Below are 16,030 nucleotides of genomic sequence, written 5' to 3'. Positions count from 1 at the left end.
CTAACTGATCCAAGTTGGAATTTTTTGCCTGAATTTCTAGATGAAGTAAATCTGAAAAATGGTCCTCTAATTGGAGACAACACCATCAATGGAAGAAACTAGATCCTTTCCTTACTCCTTATACGAAAATTAAGTCAAGATGGATTAGAGACTTAAATGTTAGACCTAATACCATAAAAACCCTAGAAGAAAACCTAGGTAGTACCATTCAGGACATAGGCATGGGCAAGGACTTCATGTCTAAAACACAAAAAGCAACGGCAACAAAAGCCAAAATTGACAAATGGGATCTAATTAAACTAAAGAGCTTCTGCACAGCAAAAGAAACTACCATCAGAGTGAACAGGCAACCTACAGAATGGGAGAAAATTGTTGCAATCTACTCATCTGACAAAGGGCTAATATCCAGAATCTACAAAGAACTCAAAGAAATTTACAAGAAAAAAACAAACAACCCCATCAAAAAGTGGGCAAAGGATATGAACAGACATTTCTCAAAAGAAGACATGCATACAGCCAACAGACACATGAAAAAATGCTCATCATCACTGGCCATCAGAGAGATGCAAATCAAAACCACAATGAGATACCATCTCACACCAGTTAGAATGGGAATCATTAAAAAGTCATGAAACAACAGGTGCTGGAGAGGATGTGGAGAAATAGGAACACTTTTACACTGTTGGTGGGATTGTAAACTAGTTCAACCATTATGGAAAACAGTATGGCGATTCCTCAAGGATCTAGAACTAGATGTACCATATGACCCAGCCATCCCACTACTGGGTATATACCCAAAGGATTATAAATCATGCTGCTATAAAGACACATGCACACGTATGTTTATTGCGGCACTATACACAATAGCAAAGACTTGGAATCAACCCAAATGTCCATCTGTGACAGACTGGATTAAGAAAATGTGGCACATATACACCATGGAATACTATGCAGCCATAAAAAAGGATGAGTTTGCGTCCTTTGTAGGGACATGGATGCAGCTGGAAACCATCATTCTTAGCAAACTATCACAAGAACAGAAAACCAAACACCGCATGTTCTCACTCATAGGTGGGAACTGAACAATGACATCACTTGGACTCGGGAAGGGGAACATCACACATCGGGGCCTATCATGGGGAGGGGGGAAAGGGGAGGGATTGCATTGGGAGTTATACCTGATATAAATGACGAATTGATGGGTGCTGACGAGTTGATGGTGCAGCACACCAACACGGCACAAGTATACATACGTAACAAACCTGCATGTTATGCACATGTACCCTAGAACTTAAAGTATAAAAAAAAAAAAAAAGTAACCTCAAAGTGCTTTAAAGAGGAAAAAAAAAAAAACTAAATGATAGGGGACAAAAATAGAGGTTAAGAAAATCCTCCCACTAAGTTCTCTCAGATGGTATCTCATTGTGGTTTTGATTTGCATCTCTCTGATGAAAAATATGATGAAACATATTTTTACAGAGAATGATGATATGTCTGCAACCAGGCTAATCATCTAAGACAGAAAACTGAAAACTTTGAGGTTGCGTTCATATTTAATAAAGAATAATTATTTGTCCTTGAGATAGAACCCACTATTCAGGCTGCTGTTGCTGCCCTTTCTCAGATTTAGTTGTATCTGAGTATGAAACTTCAATTTCTTCTAACAACACTGGAAAAAGACTCATTCTAGCATTAACACTAGACTGCAATCTGCTTTCATCTAATTAGTTAAATCTTAAGGTTGACAACACAATGATGATGTTTGACATAATTAACATTATTATAAAAAATACTCCCTCTGAAATTGAGAATATAATTCTTAAAAGTAATGCAGTTATCCACATCTTGATTCTTGTTTCTGGGTGAATTTTGACACGTGACACCAGCTTCCTGCCAGTGATAACCCTCTCTGTCTTTTGGATTAAAATAACAGCCTGCAGAAAAACATTCCTAAAACAATGTTAGCCTACAAAACTTGAGACTTTCACTGTTACTCAAGTAAATTCAAGAAGAAGTCAGAAATACAATGAAAAAGAAAACACTAAAGACCCTAACAGGCCAATAACTATTTGTTATTATCTCTACTGAAAAAGTGGGACTTCCTGTTATGAAGAAGGGAACTCACTGAATTCCCTGCTACCTAATTACCTTCGTAGCTATACTTCCTGACAAAAACACAATTAATTTTTTTAGATACCAATTTTTTTAATACTATGAATCTTAAGAGAAAATGGCTTCACCTCAGAAATACTCTGTTACTTGCTTGGAAGATAGACGACTTGAAGCTGATGCTGATAAACTTGTGGCTTCCAGAGTTTTCCTTACTAATACTAAACCCAAAGTTGCCTGGCAGTCTCTGCTATGTCTGTTTCAAGTGACCCTAACTCCATATCAGGCGACATCTTCCTTATAAACAGCAACATGGTAAATCTCAAGTTCCCTGCAATTGAAATGCTTGGCTATGAATTTGATTTCATAATCAGAGCGGACTCTATTGTCTTTTCATCCAATATTCCTGCAACTAGATGACCAATCGCAGCCTAGAAACAACCTCCAAGGAGACCCAGTTACATTGCCCCCATAGCTGATGCAACAATCACCATGATGACCCAAGCTTTAATCACTCTGATGAACACTGCTCTCCTGCCTAGAGATACCACTGAGCCCAGAAGCAAGACCTGTGAGAGTGCACAGTGCCACTTCGCCCCATGGCTGAAGATGGTTTGCCCAAAATTTATTCTCATCCTCCAACAGAAAGCAGTAAAACACCAACTGCAGCAACCATTTTCTTTGGGGCTGACAGTGCTATTCCCAAATCAGAAACAACTATTACTTCAGAAGGAGATCACGTCACTTCAGTAAACGAATATGTGCTAGAAAGCGATTTTTCAACAACTACAGACAACAAACTGACACCTACAAAGGAAAAACTCAGATCAGAAGATGATATGGGGACCGACTTTATTAAGTCAACAACTTACCTACAGAAAGAAATTACCTCTCTGACCGGCACTACAAACTCCATCACAAGAGACTCTATTACTGAAAATTTCATGACAGTGAAAATTGGGAATATTTCATCACCAGTTACTACTGTTTCTTTAATAGATTTTGCCACTGACATAGCAAAAGAAGATATCCTTTTGGATACCATTGACACAGGAGATGCAGAGATCTCAATAACATCTGAAATCTCTGGCACACTAAAGGACAGCAGTGCTGGTGTTGCTGACACTCCTGCCTTTCCACGTAAAAAGGATGAAGCTGATATGAACAATTATAATTCCTCCATCAAATCCAATGTCTGTGATGATGAGGCTGTCCAGGTCACTGATTCCATTATTCCTGAGGCTGAAATCCCTCCTGCTCCTAAAGTAAACTTCACTACTATTCCAGATATAACTGCCCTTGAAGAAGAGAAAATAACCGAAATTGACCTAAATGTTTTAGAAGATGACACCAGTGCTGTGGCTACATTAACTGACTCTGATGAGGAAAAGTTTATCACTGTGTTTGAACTCACTACCTCTGCTGAAAAAGACAAAGATAACCAGGAAGATACTCTGCTAACTGATGAAGAATCTCCCGAGGGAGCCAATATTTGGATGGAGAGAGATACTGCAAATGAAGCAGAGACCCATTCTGTTTTGCTTACTGCTGTTGAATCCAGATATGACTTCGTTGTCCCTGCATCAATAGCTACAAACCTAGTGGAAGAATCATCTACAGAAGAAGAGTTATCTGAAACTGATACAACAGAGACTGTACCTAAGATCACTGAGCCATTTTCTGGAACTAGCTCTGTATTAGATGCCCCAGACTATAAGGAAGACACCTCCACAACTGAAACGGATATCTTTGAACTACTGAAAGAAGAACCAGATGAGTTCATGATTTGAAAGCAGCAAAAGGGATACCATGTAAAATTGTGCAATAGCCTAGCCAGTTAGCCTTAATATCTAAGAAGTTTTTCCAACAAGCAAAAACCTTTAGAAATGAAAGAATGTGGGCATTTAAGGCAAGTATTGGACTTAATAAATGTAGATGCTTAGGACTACAGATCATGTAACAGATTTATGGAAACTTAGAAAAAAAACACAGTGTAAGAGTCCCCCTAGTATCACAAAGTTTCAATATTCTAACAATTACTTAATGTAAAATTTTTCGCCCTAGCCTTCAGGGAGTATGAAGACAGAGCAATGTAGAAGCTCATTTCTGCAACACTTAATGATGCATATCCTTTAGTTAACAGTCAATATTATACTTTAGTGAGAATTAAGGATATGAAGATAATCAAATTAACCTCTCAAAAACATTACCATAGCACTAAGAAGTTCTCCCAGAATGCTGGTTCTAAACAATTTTTTCATTAGTATTTCACCAATGATTTTCTTCTATTTAAAAAAGTTTTAATCCTCATTCATATAAGAATTAAGAAAATTTAGTAATTGTTTAGCACCTACATGTAAGATACATAAGATTTATGGTAGGGTTCTTAGCACATGTTAGATACAAACTAAAGCAAAATGATATTTTACAAATATGCGTATTTGTCAGAAAAATATTCTGTAAACATATACATCAATTTAATTTTCTTTCTGTTAAAACATGTTTTCTGAATTTTTGTCCATGTTTTCCAGGTCTTAAACACCGAATATCACACTCTTCTTATGATTCTTGTTAGCGATTCAAGGACATAAATCTTCATTCTCTTCTGGCACAGACTACTTAAATGGGTCTGTTTTCACTTTGCTCATTTCTCTTCAATAAATCTTTTTGGCAAGCAACTGATTTGCTGTGTGTAGGTGTGTTTGATATTCTAGTACAGAATTCTCAAATTAGGAGAAAGAGAAATGAAAATTCATTGTTTGTTTAAAGAATAGCATAGCTCTAATCCCCAGAAGTAAAATTATTCTATAGAGATTTATAATTGTATTACATTAAAAAAGAAATAAAAACAATGCCAAAACACCAAGTGAATGAAATACATTATGTACGGGCAGTTTGTAAAAGGATTTACACCATTAGATAAACTATAGACTAGAATAATAATGATAGTATGTTAAAACCCAGAAACAAATTATGACACAAAAATTTGTTATACAGTGAAGTAGACTTCAAAAACATGGGATATAATAGTTAATCTTATGTGAACAATCAGTATTTGGGAAAATAATAAGTTGGAATAATAAACAAATTTTTAAATTCTGTTTAAGACCATATTTTAAAATAAATTCTACATGGATTAAAGACTTTCGTATAAAAACTAAAACCATACAAAAACTTAGGAGGAAACACACCTGTATATCTATCCAAATGGACCCGAGAAATCTAAGCATATATGAAAAGGTGATAAAAAGATTAACAGGTTTGACACCATGAATAGTTACAATTCTGAAACAAAGCAAATTAACATAAAATTAAAAAGTAAATAACTAATTTCATTTTACTGATTTTATATAGCAGTGAAAAGATTACTATCATTTTTCTATAAAAGTTTCTACAAAGAAAGTATTTTAAATGAACAATAGAAATAAACATAATTCATGAAATACAAATTATCAATGAACATGTGAAAAATATTCAATAGACATTTTTTAAAATTAAAATAAAGCTATTACACATCAGTTTTAGTCATTTGAGGATTGACAGTAATTATTGTACATGTTCATTGTTGACTCATTTTCCAAACTTTCTCCAAATTTCTCCAACCTTTCTGGAAGGCTGGAAGCCAATTTGGCAATACATGTTGCAAGCATTTAAAAAGTTGGAAGTTTTGGGCCCAGTTATTTTACATATTTTAGCCCTGAGAATTTTCCTAAGAATCAGAAATTATGAAAGTTCTAACAGTTATTGAGCTCTGACTACCTGTCAGGCACAGTTGAGTTTATATTTAGCATAACATTGGATCTCCATGGTACCCTAGAAGGAGAAACATTATTCTCATTTTAGTGATAAGGAAACAGTCAGAAAAGCTACTCAACATGCACCAAGCTTCATAGTTAATATGTAGCAAAGAACACTTTAAACTCAGGCCGTCTTCATCCAGAACCCATGCTCTCTTAATCACTATACTGTATGGACCCTCAGATTTAAGTACAAGAATGTTGGCAAATTCTTACACCCAAGAAAGTGATTTTGTGTGTTAGTAAAGGAGAAACACTGAAAACAATCCACAATTGTAGTCACATGTAATTAATTACACATCTATATATCCATAGGAAGCCATAGTTTGCATCTTTTAAAATGGTTCTAAGGAAGGATATTTAACCAAATGGAAGTTATTTTCATACAACTCTAACCAAATTTACACAGTGGTATGTACGCAATATACACATGCATACACATACACATGCATGCAGAATGTCTGGATTATATATATTACAATATATCATCTCTAGGAAAGACTGAGGTGATTTTGTTTCATTCTCTGGACTTTTGTGCATTTCTAAATGCTCTGCAATCATCCAGAACATAAACTGTACACAGAAGAGGATGAATGTTTGTCAACCCCGTTAACTAGAAAACCTGGAAGCCAAGCTAAATCTTTCACTCTTACCTGCTTCCTATTAGCTAGTATTTTGAGTGTTTCCTATGTGTCAGACACTATTTTATTTTTTATTCACAAGGCATGTATATGCACCAACTATGTTCCAAGCACTATGAAAGTATTTTGAGACACTGTAGTGAATCAAATGACACCGTCCCTGCCTTCATGGAAATTAATTTACCATGAAAGACAAATTTTAGAGAAACAATCTCAATAATCACACAGGAAGAAATGACTACATGCAAAATGCGATGGGCGTCTCAAAGAAAAAACATAAGATTATAATTGCAGATGTCACACACATTTAAGGCCAAGAAATTTCTCTGAGGGGGTGAGATTTAAGTTAAAATACTGAAAAATGTGGAGCGATGAGGAAACAACATCTCCAAATCCTTGAGGCTAGATTTTTCAAGGATATGAACAGACATAGTATTAGCTGGAAAATAAGATGAAACTGGAAAGGTAGGCAGGAGACAAATCATACAGCCCTTGTTAAACATCCTGAATCTTATCTGTTTGGAAGCTATTAAAGGTTTTAGTCATTTTATCCTCAAAACAATCTTAGTACTGAGAACACAGGCTAGAAGTGTAATTAATTACATGTGACTACAATTGTGGATTGTTTTCAGTGTTTCTCCTTTATGAACATATAAAATCACTTTCTTGAGTGTAAGAATTTCCCAACATTCTTGTATTTAAATCTGAGGGCCCATACAGCATAGTGATTAAGAGAGCATGGGTTCAGAGTTTATAAAAGTATCATTATTTTATAAACTCCAGCTATACTTCTTTCAAGGGCTTCGTTTAGGAAAATAACTTGATAGTCCCCTTTGCGTGGAGGAGACAAGGCTCTGAAGTATAAACTGAACTGGAACAGTTAAACAATTAAAACGATAATGTGTTCTACAACATAAGTTAACAGGAATTTGGGGCTAAGGCTTCGAAATAACAAGAAGAACAGCACATAGCAACTGGTTAGAGTCCAGGAAGATGAGTGGCCAGTGAGATTCCTGGTGGTCATTGAACACTTTTCCAAGAAAGCGTACCTGATTATCCATTTTACCTTGTGCCATTTCAAAAAGTTTCTCCTTGCCCTGAAATTTGATTAAATGTCTGTAAGACACAAGGTCTTGAATATGCAATTCTTGAAAAAATAAAGAAATATAGGAGGCAAAGAAGAAACAGTTAAGACGAGTAATTAGAGAATGAATATGAGACAGAGTCTCTATTCCCAAATATTCTAAATAGTGATGACCTGAGAAAGGAGTGATGGGCATGCAGTGAGTAGACATTTGGAGTAGTCACATTTCCCAGATAATCAAAGTGAAACAGAAAAGTCACTGGTCCCAGATAACGATGTTAGTAAGTAACAAACCTCAGCTCCACAGACCTGCGTGGCTCCAAAATTCAAATTCAAATCACACTGCTTTGTGTGAACTGCTGAATAATGAATCATTCCATCTCTTTATCATAACCCTACTCCTTGATTCCTTCCCGTTGCCACTGCCCTGGTTAAGCCTAATGGCTGTCTTGTAGCTGGTCATCTCACCCCTGGTTTTGTATTTAGCCAATTAAGTCCCACAGCAGTCATCTCTAAAGTTTTTGCTCATTCCCTGCTCCCACATGCCTTGCCACAGTCATGAAGAATAAGCACATGAATCAGTCAGAGCAAAGAGGACAAACGGAAGTGCTTTGGGGAGGCTCTGGGGAATAAGTTTCTGAAGGAAACTTCCGTCTAAAGACATTTGGGGCCAGGAGCTGCTACAGTCACCTTGGATGACAAGGAGGCAGGTTGCTTGACAGTAAAGCAAACACTGAGGACATTAGAGACAAGAAATATAAATATGAAATAATAAAAGAATGTGAGAGTAGTCACACCATGTAGCAAGCCTAACCAGTCTGCTTATTTACCTGAGACAATGCATTTTCTAATTAAACAAGTTTGGGTTATGTTTTCTGTTGTTTGAAACCAACACACTTTAAAAACTGAGAACCCAAGTTATTTCAAGTCCCTGTGTCTTTTTATTTATTTATTTATCTATTTATTTATTTATTTATTTATCTATTTATTTATTTATTTATTTGGTAGAGAAAGGGTATTGCTATCTTGCCTAGAATGGTCTCAAAATACTGGCCTCAAGCAACGCTCCCGCCACAGCCTCCCAAAGTGCTGAGATTACAGCGCCTGCTGTTCTCCCAGTGCCACAGTCTCATGTGGTAAATATCATCTTTCATATTCACCTCACATGCTATCATCTTTAACCACCCCTCAGTATGATTACCTATTGTGTATCCCACTATGTACATTCTTTAATCACACTACCTATAATATTTCATTGTATTTACTTGATAAAAGATCCTCCTGTGTCACAAGATAATCCTACCCATAGTTCCCTCTGACACAGATATCTCTGTCCAAAGTTCCCTCTGTCCCAGTGTAACCCCTGTTTATAATCCCCACTGTACCCCTTCCCCACAGATAACCTTACCCTGGGGCATAGCACTCTCTTCCAAGTCACAGGGAGCTTCCGACCACAAAAAGAGAGGGAGAGAAGCCAATCTTAAGAGGCAAAGACTCCTAACCATGAAGAAAGAACGTTATCCTGAGGAGATTCCCAAAGTTAAACTAGCTCTACATGAGGATGCATTAAAGAACATTCATAACTTCAAGGCACCAAGAACAGTGGGAAATTAAACCAGTGTGTTTGTAGTGTATGTGCTTCCACCAATTCTACCTATTGCAAGTTAGGAGTAAACAATGGATACATGAATTACATTTTGAGTCTATAGCCTTTATTTTCGTTACAGCACTACTGATATGTTATTTTGCTTTTCTCACATGTATTTCAAACATAACAGAAGGCTGAATTAAAATTGGCATTTCCCTTCCCTCAAATTTCTCCTCTTCTGATATTCTCCATCTCAGCAAAAGGCACTATCTTCACAGTTGTCTAAGCCAGAAACTGGGGACTCAGCCTTCATTTCCCTCTCTCTCATTCTCCATACCTAACAAATACAAAGGTTTTACCTTGACATTCCAAATACAGGAGAGAACCATTTGCCCTCCTTCCCATTGCCATTTCTTTATCCAAATCTCTATCAAGCAAAAGTGGAAGTTTATTACATAAATTGATCATATCACTTCTACCTCCTAATTAAAAAAATTATTCCATGACACTCCACCAACTTTAGGATGAAGTCCAAAATCTACGATATTCATCAGAGTCGCCACAATGGAAACCCTGCTTATCTATGCAGCCTCGTAATATGCTACTATCATTTTCTGTTTTGAAATTTCAACTATATAGATCTCATTTTGATCATCCTTAGAGCATAAAGCTATGTCTTATATCAGGATCAGTGAACATGCTATGCTCGCCCTGAAAAATTCTTTAACTCACCTTTTAATAAAGTACACCTAAATGTCACTTTCTCAGTTATATCCTCCCTGGACCCTAAATTTCTATAGGCCCCTGTATTCTTCTGTCATATATTATTCACAGTACACTATACTTTGCTTTTTGTAACATCCATAATTATTTCAATTGCATGTTATATTATGTTTTTAAGACTACTGTAACAAAGTGCCACAAACTGGGTGGTTAACAACAAGACAAATCTATATCCCCCACAGTTCTGGGGTATATAAGTCAAAATTAAGGTGTTAGCAGGACCATGTTCTCTCTGCAGTTTCTAGAGGATTTTTTTCTTGTGTTTCTTCCTAGCTTCTGGGAACTAACTACTGGCAATCCTTGGTATTCCTTGGTTTGTAAACACATCATTGCAGTCTCTGCCTGCTTGCCACATGAGGTTCTCCTTTGTGTCTCCATGTCAAGATGTCTCTCCAGTTATAAGCACACCAGTCACTGGATTAGGCCCATCCTAATCCATTATGACCTCATCTTAACTTAATTACATCTGAAAAGACACCATTTCCAAATTTGGGGTCTCACTTACAATTACTGGGGGTTAGGATTTCAGCATATTTTGGGGGGGAGGACATAATTTAACCCATAACCTGGTTAATGCTTATCTTCCCTCCCAGACTGTAAAACTGATAATTAGGATGATCACATCATTTGTCATGAAAACCAGAACGTTTTTGAGACTGAAGAGACAATATAATAATGACTCCAAAACAACAGCTATAAACCAGAATGTCCTAATAGAGTTATCCACACTGCATTCAAAGCGAAGAAACCAGATACTATTATTCACTGCTCAATTCTGAGAGCTTGGAAAACAATAGATGCTCAATAAACATCTGTCAAATAAATGAATAAAATGTACCAGTAAGTGAGGAAATGATGTTTCACTTATTAAACTGAATGCTCTCAAAAGAGAGCTGATCTGCACTAGATGCTTAGAATTGAATACCAGTTGGCCAAGACAAGAAGGAGATCACTGGTTGCAAGCTGTGGAAAGGAGAAGGTCAAAAACACAGAAGCATGAGGGCACTTGGTGTTACTAATAATTTTGAAGTAAGCACAATGGGTCTGAGTATAAGTCATAACAAATAGATTTAAGTGATATAACAGCTTTACAAGCAAATCAGAAACACAACCAAATTGTATCAGACCATGCATATCAGACAGGATTCTCCAGAGAAACAGAAGCAAATGGGATATATAGAAAGAGTGAAAAAGAAAGCCAGGCTGGGAATTCAGGCAAGAGTTGCTGTGGCAGTATTGAGTCTGAAATCCCCAGGGGAAGCCAGCATGCAGGAAACTCAGAAAGAGTTCTGGGTTACAGTCTTGAGGCACAATTTTTTCTTTCCCAGGTAACCTCAGTCTTTGCTCTTAAGGCCTTCAACAAATTAGATAAGGCCTATCCCCACTATGAAGGGTAATCTGCTTTACTTAAAGTCAGCTGATTGCAAATGTCACAGTAACATCTGGACTAGTGGTTGACCAGACAATAGGGCATCATAGCCTAGCCTAGTTGACACAGAATATTAACCAATCACATCTTGTGTAGCAACTTAGTGTTAAAACTTCATATCAGCTCATATTCTCTGAACTAGTTTCACTGAAATTAGAGTTTCAGGGTAAAATGCATTGATGAAATATTAGAATGAATTTCCTGGAGTCTTTAAATAAGAATATATGTAAGAAGGGTTCATTCAGCTCTATCGTCATGGAGCTCCAGTAAACTCCTCTAAGGATAGTGCTCTGTAACATGGTTTGGGAAATGCAGATATAGACAATGGGAGGCAACCAAAGTTTTAAGCATTGTATTTGCATGTTAGATTGTATTTTAGAAAGGTAATTTCAGTAAAAACGTAAAAGTTGGATGGGGTGATCGGCGAAGTTAAAAATAGAGATACAACAAACTATGGCATTCATGTAAGGAAGAGATAATAAAGCCCAAAAGAAGAGCAAGAATCAGTAAGAATAATTATCAACATTTTAATATTTATCAAGGTATTCCAATCACACTATTAAACAAAATGATGATATAATAAGCATGAGCTTAACTACACAGACTCCTTGACATGAACATTTTATGTCAAAATTTGAAAGCTCTGACCCGCCCTGTTGGGTATGGTAGGTGGTCCTAGCCAAGTTTTCTAAGCAAGACTCTTGTGAGTTGGAATCCTGATATTTTCTCTTAGTCTACAGAATTTCACTTTAGAATCATTTGCAACAAAGAAAAGGAAAGAAAATTAATTTTTATATATAAATATATTTATTTGGTCAAAAGCATTATATTTCACCTAGATTAGTGCCAGGAAATCTACTAATTGATAGAGCCATAAAAATGTCTAAGACAGACTCTGTCTACAACTTATTCACTATAATGATTAGTCAAAATGTCTCACAACAAAAGTTAAACATACATAAGAATATCTTGGTGCAGAGGAAAGAAAATGTCGTGGAGAAAATAAAAACTGGATTCAAACACTTGCTTTTGAAAATATGAGCAAGTTATTTATTTTCTCAAATTTCGGTCTTTTCCCATACAAAATTACCATCTATGTGAAAGCACATGGATCTAGATCTGCCTCCTGATTTATACTTTAGCTTGTTCTCATTGTTTTTAGTGATCCCAAAATAATTTTTAGAAAGTATGGGTAAACTGAAAATCCAATAACCAAAGAGATGTTGCATCTAGTGCCCTCCAATTTACCTTTGGGATTAAAAAGTCTAGAGGTTCTTCTCCATTCTTTCATTCATCACAGTGTGAATTAATGCCAAGAGGATATACCATTGTTAACAGCTAACTTGAAAGAAAAGCGTTGAAAATCTGATTATCCACCAGTAGGTTTTCCAGATGATGTTTTTCTATCTTTCTGGTAACAAACAACATTTTCATGGAAATTAAAAGTAGCATCAAAGCAGATGTCAAACTACTACAATGCTCACATTTTGTATTAGTCAATAACTGTCACATTTCTTCCGAGCAAGCTTTCTTCTGTGATACAAAACTGTTGTGTAATAAAGAATTATTCTGGGCCGGGCGTGGTGGCTCAAGCCTGTAATCCCAGCACTTTGGGAGGCCGAGATGGGCGAATCACGAGGTCAGGAGATCGAGACCACCCTGGCTAACCCGGTGACACCCCGTCTCCACTAAAAAATACAAAAAACTGGCCGGGCGAGGTGGTGGGCGCCTGTAGTCCCAGCTACTCTGGAGCCTGAGGCAGGAGAATGGCGTGAACCCGGGAGGCGGAGCTTGCAGTGAGCTGAGGTCCGGCCACTGCACTCCAGCCTGGGCGACAGAGCAAGACTCTGTCTCAAAAAAAAAAAAAAAAAAAAAAAAGAATTATTCTGAATCTAGTGGTAAAAGATGTATAGTAAGGAGTGTCAAAATGGTTCGTTAGTCACCTTTTTCTCTTTTTTTATTTTGGTGTTTGTTTGTTTGAGACAAGGTCTCACTCCGTGGTCCAGGCTAGAGTATAGTGGCATCATCACAGCTTACTGCAGCCTCAGTCTCCCAGGCTCAGGTGATCCTCCCACCTCAGCCTCTGAAGTAGCTGGTACTACAGATGCACATCACCATGTCCAGATAATTTTTTAAATGTTTTGTAGGGACAGAAAAGGCTACCATGCCCAGCTAATTTTTCTAGAGATGAGGTTTCATCAAGTTGCCCAAGTTGGTCTCAAACTCCTGGGCTCAAGCAATCCTCCCACCTCAGCTAATTTTTGCATTTCCTCTAGAGATGGAGTTCCATCATCTTGCCCAGGCTGGTCTCACACTCCTGGGCTCAAGTGATCCTCCCACTTTGGCCTCCCAAAATGCTGACATTACAGGTGTGAGGACCCTTTTGGTCATTTTTATGTTAAGAAAATGTGAGAAAAGAACAATTAATGTTTCAATTGAGCTAATTTTATAATCTCTAAAAATTTACTTCAGCAATATTTTACTTTAAAAAGCCAAAAATGAACATAAAAGAAGTTATCATTTTCAAATACTTTCTCCCAGCTCAGAATACATGTTAGCACATAATAGCCGAGCATTATATTATAAATAAGAGGGTACAGTTAAAAAGAAAGAAAACATGTTAGTCCTTGGGTTTCTGGTCAAGTTTCAATAATTATTGCTTTACAGTAAAATGTTAAGAAAATATCTGAAATGAAGGAAGGAGTGGATTCAATATATCACATTTAAATTATAATGAATAAACCTTCACTTTTTCTAATGCACAGATAATTAACCATGACGTTCCTGAAAAAAAATGAAAAGTACAAATGTTAACTTTTGAAAATTACACCTGTCCTTTTTTTGTTTCAGGAAATAATTTGGATTAACCCAGAGGCAAAGGCTAAAATAATAATAATAATACTTTGCTTCACAATATAGAAGGAATAAAGGAGAGAAAAAAATAATCCTTTATAAGGCATGAATCACCTGTGCTCTTTCACTGAGCTTCCAGATTTCGCAAACTGAGGAAAGGCTGACATTGCTGGACAAACAGAAAGAAGACCCCCTCATTACGGTATATTTTTTTGTTTTTAATTTCAAAGGCTTAAAAATCCATTTTCTTTAGTTTTTGATTATATAGTTTCTAACGAGTGGAAGTATTGTGAAATCTCATACTCTGCTTTCCACAGAATTCCAACAGAAAAAAAAATGCATTTGAAAGGAATTACTGTAAACAGAAAAAAAAATTGATACTGCTTTAATAAGTTCTCAGCCTACAAGTTTTATTCATTTTTAACAGTAAAATGGTAACAATTTCAGGAAAAATGATAATGATAAAAATAGCCTGTCCTCCAGAATATTGGAATCTTTAAAATGGCCCTTTCTAGATATAATGCCATATTTTAGTTTTGAACCAATAAAAATGAAAATGTTCTCAGTGGCAGAAAAATCAATGTATTAAATTATGCAGGAAATCGTTGGGCCTGATTTTATATTAGTTGATTGCCTCTATTTATCTCTTTTGTTACAAAGGGATGTATACATTAATGTTGAAATGTGACTCATATTTTGCTTGAGATTATGACTGTATCATATGGAAGTGATACACTTGTTAATTTGGTTTTCTATTCTTATTTTTGGGGTATTGAAATCTGACCACTTCATCAATCAAAAAATAAATCACTTTATTTTAAAAATTAGGAAAATAGGCCTCTGATAGGTTAGGTAATATGACCAGGATTTGGCAACTAAAGCTCTTAGCTACTTTTCTTTGGGAAAAATGAATGTTAGCAAAAAAGAAAAAAGAGAGAGAGAGATTCATTATTGAAGTATCATGTGATTGCAAAAGTATTAAGAAAGAATATTTTTGTAATAGTCTTCAAATAATTACCATTTGAGATGGATTTTTTACATTTTGTTTGGATGAGAGAATTCAGAAGTGATGATTGTATCAAAAAATGAAAGTTTAACAGAAATATTAAATTTTAAGAGTTGTTTGTTGATAATTATCAGTATTACTGATGGTAAAATTAAATGAGTGTTTCATATTTCTAACAATATATGTATTTTAGGTTATGCGTTAACATTAAATTTTTCTGTCCAGTGTTTTAAGTATGTAAGGTGAAAATTAGAGACAGAAGATCATTTTAGTGGACATTTCTTAGGTTTTTTATGTGTTTAAATTATGATATCAACAGAATACCATAAATTTTTTTGAGAACAGAAAATCTACACATAAATTAAATACTCATCTCATATATAACTTCATTTATGCTTACATTTTTCTGTCATCTATGTGGATAATTTACATATAGCATGATATTTAAACATTTACCTTATCTTACAACATAAGCATTTTTCAAATTTCCACAAAGTATTCATGATTATGAATATTTATATTTTTAATTATCAGTAACACTGAAATGAACACTATTGGGTTTTTTCTATTGCTTAATTTATTGACGATGATTTCCAAAAATTGGGTTTTTAAGTTAGAGGTATCAACATTGTCATGTTTCTTTTGTATATTGTTATACGACTATTAAAAAAATTATCTAAATTAATAGAACTAATGGTTGTGTAAAAGGTTGTATATCTCACCACATTCTCAATCATATT

General features: G+C 35.6%; 1 protein-coding gene across 1 annotated transcript; it reads left to right on the top strand.

The window, feature by feature from the left end:
• Positions 1 to 2,617: 2,617 nt before the first annotated feature.
• Positions 2,618 to 4,791, top strand: CABS1 (calcium binding protein, spermatid associated 1). Its single transcript, XM_010383864.1, has 2 exons — positions 2,618 to 4,018; positions 4,641 to 4,791. Exon 1 carries the CDS (start codon positions 2,709 to 2,711, stop codon positions 3,897 to 3,899), a length of 1,191 nt encoding a protein of 396 aa, XP_010382166.1. The 5' UTR covers positions 2,618 to 2,708; the 3' UTR covers positions 3,900 to 4,018; positions 4,641 to 4,791.
• Positions 4,792 to 16,030: the final 11,239 nt, after the last annotated feature.

Source organism: Rhinopithecus roxellana, chromosome 2 (genome assembly GCF_007565055.1).
Source record: "Rhinopithecus roxellana isolate Shanxi Qingling chromosome 2, ASM756505v1, whole genome shotgun sequence".
Classification (NCBI taxonomy): Eukaryota; Metazoa; Chordata; class Mammalia; order Primates; family Cercopithecidae; genus Rhinopithecus; species Rhinopithecus roxellana.
This window is presented reverse-complemented; position numbering and strand designations above follow the sequence as displayed.

Bases quoted from the DNA above. Each gene is read 5' to 3' on its own strand.
- CABS1 (XM_010383864.1), top strand. From the start codon at position 2,709: ATGGCTGAAGATGGTTTGCCCAAAATTTATTCTCATCCTCCAACAGAA.